General features: G+C 50.4%; 1 protein-coding gene across 1 annotated transcript; it reads left to right on the forward strand.

Moving 5' to 3' along the window:
* The first annotated feature begins 1,409 nt into the window (after positions 1-1,409).
* PRNP (prion protein (Kanno blood group)) lies at positions 1,410-6,777 on the forward strand. The gene is made up of 2 exons (XM_075043682.1): positions 1,410-1,523; positions 4,563-6,777. Exon 2 carries the CDS (start codon positions 4,565-4,567, stop codon positions 5,339-5,341), a length of 777 nt encoding a protein of 258 aa, XP_074899783.1. The 5' UTR covers positions 1,410-1,523; positions 4,563-4,564; the 3' UTR covers positions 5,342-6,777.
* Positions 6,778-7,047: the final 270 nt, after the last annotated feature.

Below are 7,047 nucleotides of genomic sequence, written 5' to 3' on the forward strand. Positions count from 1 at the left end.
TGAAAAATTAATTAATAGCCAATACGCTGCTCCTGCTAGATTTGCAACTGGAATCTGACAGAGTTTCTATATTTCCCCAAACAAGACCAGAACTTCCTCTGAAATATATTATTATGGAAAAATCCTGATTTTTAGAAGCCATGGATGAATTCACCCCAACCATCCCATTCCCGGTGCTGTATTTCTTTCTTTTCCTGGCTTTGTTCAGCTAGCCCACTGAAGAGTATTTGAACCAAAGCAAGGGAATCAGGAGCCATCTGTGCGTTCACAGGAGGAATAAATATGCCTGTGTATTGCAGGAGAGAGCTTCAACAGGCTCGCTGACCTTAATCCTGCCCCCGTTATTTAATTTTCTCCTCCAGAAATTAATATGCATGTCTCCCCAGTGTAGCCAAAGCGCCCAGCACAACCCATTTCCCTACCAGACAAAAATTATTTTTTTTTAACGTAATCCAAGCAGATGGATAAACAAGCGTATGGAGCATTGGGGTGGAAATCCTCTTTATGGCCAGATGTGCTCTGTGGTCCAGGGGCGGGAGCATCACTGGGATGGCTGTACCTGGGCTGGCTATTTTGGGCAGCAAAACCTCAGGAGGGTTTTGGCTATATTGCGTGATTGTGCAAAATCGGTCTCAATGCAATTAGTTTCAAGCTTCATTTGCATCTCCCAACCACCATGCAAGCATCCTGGGTTGCTCTGGCCTCAACCCGTTTATTATAGCCCATCCTAACCATAAAGGATGGGAATAACTCCCCATCCCGGTCTTTAGGTCTCTACAGCCACGCATACCCTTGCCCTCCAAAAAACAGTGCTGTAAAACCCCCAGCTTGCCATTAGCATCCCATATAATTTTTAATTGCCTTCTGTGGCATTTCCTCCCATTAAATATTGGAGTACCTCAACATAAAGCATGACCGCTCTGTGCAGGAGTGAGTTTTACTCCTTTGGAGCGAGACAAACTCAGAACAGATTCATCCTTTTCCCTGTAGGTCTGAGTCTGTTTTATTTTTCTGCCCATCAACGTGCAGAGCATCTATTTCACAGGATAATGGATTTGGAGCTGCAGCTGGCAACTGCTAAAAGCATCTTTTCCTCTCCCAGAGCCCCAACCCCGAGATTTCCAGAAGAGCCCCAAACCCTGCCGATCCCATCGGTATTTCTTGAATAAACCATCCAAGCGCTGCAATTTTCCAAGATTTCCAAGCCGGCCCCAAACCCTGCCGATCCCATCGATATTTCTTGAATAAACCATCCAAACGCTGCAATCTTCCAGCCACCCGTTTGGTCACCGGCGTTGCCTTCCACGCCGGTATCTGCTGGGAGGGACGACGGGGGAGTCAACCCAAATTTTGCGGGGTGCCGGCTGCAGTATTCCCGAGGGAAAGAAGATGCACGCTGGCCAGGCTGTGCAGGGTTGGGCTGCGCAGAAGCCAGCTCCTCCCTCTCGCTATTTATTCCTCCCCGTAGCTCTGCGGCCGAGGCTGAATTACCCCGAACCAAGCAAGCAACGGGCTCCCAGCTGGTGAGTGTCGGGGAAATGGGACGTGGGGGCTTCGGGTGGGATAAAGCCAGAGGCGAGGGGGCTTTTAACACTGAGCAGCATCACAGGGGAGGAGGGGGCTGCCTCCTCTCCCCACCATCGCCGCCTAAAAATAGACATTTCCAGCTCCAAAGGCGAGCGTCCTCCTTAAAAGACAGAGCTCTGCTTCTCACCCAGCGCTTGTTTACTCAGGGCTGATTCAAAGCTATTGCTGGTGGGGAAATTTCTTCCCCCCCCCGCCCGCCCCAAGGAGCTACCTGGAGGGTTTTGTTCTTTCCCACAAAAAGCTCCCAGCTGCGCAGGACTGTGCTCCCCCATTATTTGGAGAGTTAAAAAAAAATGAGGGGGGGATATTTCTAAAAACTAGGGGTGGCATTTTGAGAAAGCAAACTGCCAGCTGCATCCCCCCTTCCCCATAGCCCCAGCCCTGATTTTTCACCCCCCATGAGTCAGGACTTTCCCAGCATCGCCAGGAGGGTCCGGACACCCCCATTCCAGAGCATCTTCCCACCCTCCTCGCCACATCGCTCCTTCCCCTTCCCCACCTCCCTTCATTTCTTCTCTGCCCTCAGGCACCTTAACAAGGTTATTTGCGCAGTTATTTTGGCACCAGGGTGTTGGTTTTCCTCTCCAAACCGAAGCCACCTTCTTGCCAGCCCTGCGCACATAATTGCTGCTTGCGATTGCTCCTCACATCCTCCATTTTCCGATTCCCCCTCTGCCCTGAAGGAGCGCCAGGTTTCCTGGTTCTCCAACACAAGGGCAGATATAAATTGCTCCGATATAAATCACCTGAATTAATTTCTCATTACCTACGTCCACCTGCAGAGAGGGAAAATTGGGGAGGAAAGTTAAAAAGAGTCAGGAAAAAATACCTGTGAGGCCATTCGATAGTATAATTTCATAATAATATTACGTCACACTGTAAATATTATTTCCAAGCAGAGGGAACCCAGCTCCAAACCAGAGGAAGCGGCTCCCTGGTCCCCACTGCACGCAGGGGGTTCGGGCCAGCGACCGCATTTATTCAGGGTGAATCTCAGCTGCCTGAGGACCTGGGTAATTAGTAGCACAAACACAAATAAGCCTTTGCCCTGTTTATCAGAGCTCGTCTCTGCGAAGGCAATTAGAGGAACAGGTTGGTGCTGCCAGGCCAGAATATCCTCCGGGAGTTTGCCATAACCTGGTTTCATCCAGGGGCTGATTTTTTTCCCCCCTTGCAACTCACTGTGGGGAGTCACACATCTTAAAAAAAATACTTGCTAATTTGCTGCTTTTTTCCCCTATTTCCTTTTTTTTTTTTTGAGTGCCCAAAGAGCGTTCGCCCATCTGAGTTTTTGCCGTGTCTTTCAGCTATTTTTAACGCCCCTGATCTCATCCTCGCTCACTCCCAGCGGGTGGGGGCTGCAGGGCGAGGGAGGCAGCAAACCTGCTCGAAAGCGGGCGTCTTGCACCCGATTTTTTTACAAGACGGCGCCAAGCAGCCAACCTGAGCCTGGCTTTCCTCCCCATCACAAAGGACAGGCTCTTGTATCTTCCCTGCTCTTTTAATTAAGCCCCTTGCTAACCATCCCAACCATAACACTGACATTAAAGGACCTTCACTCAAACGTTTCCTGACATAAGACCAGATTTTGGGGGGAGGTGGAGGAAAGAAAGAGCATCAGTGTCTGAACCCAAGGAGAAATTAATTTGCTTTTTATGGACCATAAAACTACAGCTAACGTGCAACAGAAGAATTTCTGGCTTAAACAGGGGTTTGTTCTGCCTGTTTGTGCTGTTAAGGGCGGTACCTCATGAGAGACCATCATCTCTTTTCTGCGTTGAACTAAATCTCTGGGCTGAGTGCCGACTCTTAAGGAAACTGGTCCATTAGTTGCTGCAAAAAAACTCACTCCAGACCCATACCTTAATTGTTTCTTGCTGTAATGCGAGCCAGAAAGAACATCCAAAGCATCCAAGGATGCTGCGAAATGCCTACCCACGCTTTGCTGGGAATGCTTCGCTCTCCCTCCCCCCCAGCATCCTGGCATGCACAGGGGAATTTTGGGGATTGCTCAACCACGGGCAGGACAGAAAAAACCTTTGCTATTGCTGGGCTCGCATATTAAACACGAGGGTCACAGTAATGCAACGCTCCTCGGCGTTGCGGGGAGGAATCCGAAGGGATTTTGCAGCTTGCGAGGTGTTTTCCAAAGGTCTTTCCAAAGGATTTGCAGACCTGATGTATATTACACATGCTGGATTATACACAGGGTGAGAAACGGCTCATTAAAATGGGATTGCATCCTTGCCAGCCCACCAGCTAACGTAGGAGACGCCTGGCATGCCCCTGGGATGCCAGTAGCAAAACACTGAGCAAGCAGTTATTTGCAAACACATTAAACTAGAAAAATGCTGTTCTTCAGTTAAGGCCTGTTGCACATCAACAGGGACTTGGGCAAAACATGCTGAATTTTATTCTCTGGGAAAAAAACAACCTCCAGGGCAAGGTGAGGCACTGCTCTCCTTGCAGCCCTGGGTAACCAAAAGCTTTGAGTCTGGGCTGAATCTGTTCATAGCCATCAATCCTTGCACAGCAGAAATCTCATTTATATAATCTGATTGGATAGAGCAGGTTTGGTAAGTGGATTTTTACCTCCCAACCAAGTGAAGCATTTTTCCCAAAAGCTTTTCTTCCACTACTTAAAATTGCCATTACGAGCAGAAGACCTGTTGGGGAGGTGGGGGATACATACATACATACATACATATATATATATGCGTGTGTATTAAAAAAAATTCTATATATATAAAATATTTTTAAAAATATATATAAAAATAAGGGGGATTGGGAAGGATAAATATGCATTTAAGTCCAAAGCTGTTTGTTCTGCAGCTGGATTAAAGGGGACGATATGTGTTTTATACGATGCATAAGTAAGGGAGGCTAAAGCCCGTGATGCTCACGGCAGCGCGGATGCAGGGGCTGTGGGGTCTCTGCCTCCTGCCCGTAACACTCCCTGTCCTTGTGTCCCGCAGCCATGGCCAGGCTCCTTGTCACCTGCTGCCTGGTGGCCCTGTTCCTCGGCACCTTCACCGACGTCGCCTTCTCGAAGAAGAGCAAAGGCAAACCCAGCGGAGGCGGCTGGGGAACGGGAAGCCACCGCCAGCCCAGCTACCCCCGCCAACCCGGCTACCCCCAAAATCCTGGCTATCCCCACAACCCCGGCTACCCCCACAACCCCGGCTACCCCCACAACCCCGGCTACCCCCACAACCCCGGGTGGGGACAGGGTTACAACCCATCCAGCGGAGGAACCTACCACAACCAAAAGCCATGGAAACCCCCCAAATCCAAGACCAACTTCAAGCATGTGGCCGGGGCGGCGGCGGCGGGCGCCGTGGTGGGAGGTTTGGGGGGCTACGCCATGGGACGCGTCATGTCGGGGATGCACTATCGCTTCGACAGCCCCGACGAGTACCGATGGTGGAACGAAAACTCGGCGCGTTACCCCAACCAGGTTTACTACCGGGATTACAGCAGCCCCGTCTCGCAGGACGTCTTCGTCGCCGACTGCTTTAACATCACGGTGACCGAATACAACATCGGACCCGCCGCCAAGAAGAACGCCTCGGAGGCTGGCTCGGCAGTGAACCAAACGGAGACAGAGCTGGAGACCAAGGTGGTGACGAAGGTGATCCGGGAGATGTGCATCCAGCAGTACCGCGAGTACCGCCTGGCCTCCGGCATACGGCTGCATCTCGCCGACGCCTCCCTCGCCGCCCTCCTCCTCCTCACCCTCTTCGCCATGCACTGACGTGCCCCGGATCCCACGGCTTCGAAATGTCACCCGTGTCCCCGTGGGGACCCCCCCGAACCCCCTCTGTTCTTGCTTGCGGTCATCTTTGGTGAAGAGCCCTTGGGGCGCGTGGGCACCGACACTCCCCATCACCTCCCCGGAGGCTCCGGTTTAGGCGACCGGATGAAAATTTCATTCTCTGCCCCAAACGCGTCCCCGGCGTGGCAGGACAGTGATGGAGCTAGATGCCCAAAAAAATGGCCTTCACCACTTCCTCCTCCTTGGGGCCACCCCGAGAGGGACCAGGCAGAGAGGAACTCGGCCGGTCCTTGGCATCCCTGCAAGAGCGTTTCCGAAAATCCTCTTTGCTAACAAGCAGGGTTTTACCTAATCCCCTTAGTCCCGCTGCCACCAAAAACTCTTTCCCCGGGGCACACCGCAGTGTTGCACCCGAGCACCTATATACCCCACAGGGGTTTTAGGAAGGTCAGATAGGGGTTTTTCAAGCCACAAGCTGACAGGTTGCGAATTTAACCCTTTAATCCTAAAACCCACCCTGCCTCCTGTACATACGGACCTGCCCGCTCCGCACCTTGCATGCTGCAAATACCTCCTGCAGCAATCCACAAAAATAAAGTGATTTTTTTTAGTTTCCCTGCAGCGAGGCTGAAGCCCCGGCCGGGTTTTCGTTGACCCCCCGCGCCGCTTTGCTTTTGGTTGAGCCTCACTCTTTCTTAGCCTATCTAAAGGCAAAAAGTGCTGCTGAATGCCCCCCAAAATCCCAAAGTGGTAACGCTTGGTGTGTTACAGCCAGAGAAAAAGCTATTTTGGATGCGCTATAGGTGACAAGTCACGGTCACACTTCAGCACCATGATTTAGAGGATGTTAAAATACAGCAAAAAGGATGCTCGGGGCGCGGGGGGGGGCAGTGACAAACACGTAGCGAGAGACTTAGATCAGCTAAATCAGATGGTTACGGCAGACAGCGTCAGGAAAACCAAGCCTGAGGGATGGGAGGAGCTTAAAACAACATCTTTTGCAAGTAATTTGTGGAAGCAGTGGGTGAAACTCTTGCTCCTCGTGTTTGAGTCGATGCTGGGTTGTGTGTAACTTGTAGCATCTGTAAAGTTGCGCTTGCTGAACCGGTTGCCGTGAGTTATATTTAATATCTCTTGTGTATTTTTATTGCAAGGCACTGAATGACACCGTCCTAAATGATTTTTCGCATTGGTGTAAGCTAAATGAAGATATATATATATATATATATGTATAAAAAATATCGAGAAAAGAAATCTTTCAGGATATTCACCGGAAAAGCAGGGCTTTGCGGTAACTCGTACTTTGTGATACACGAATGTTTTGTAAAACTGTAACGGTGCATGCACAAAATTTGCCGTTCCGTTACTTTTCTAAGTGTTCGACGTCTGGTACAAATTAAAACAGATAAAGCCAAGATGCACGTCAGCCTTCTTCGTGCAAACAGCTCTTGCCCATCCCCGCGGCGCTGCAGACAGAAGTGGCATTTTTTGCCCTGTCTCTCCCGGCCTCCCCAGACTGTGGGTGCCTTTGTTCCCTTTCAGCACTAAATTTGGCCTAAACCCCACAATTTCAGTTAAGCTTTTCTCCTCCCCTGCTCCCACTAATGGTATTGCTACCATCCAACAAGTACTGTCTAATAAAGTCAATGCGCTGGTTGGGGCCATAGAAAGTCTTTCCCCATAGA

This window comes from Buteo buteo, chromosome 12 (genome assembly GCF_964188355.1).
Source record: "Buteo buteo chromosome 12, bButBut1.hap1.1, whole genome shotgun sequence".
NCBI lineage: Eukaryota > Metazoa > Chordata > Aves > Accipitriformes > Accipitridae > Buteo > Buteo buteo.

Bases quoted from the DNA above. Each gene is read 5' to 3' on its own strand.
- PRNP (XM_075043682.1), top strand. From the start codon at position 4,565: ATGGCCAGGCTCCTTGTCACCTGCTGCCTGGTGGCCCTGTTCCTCGGC.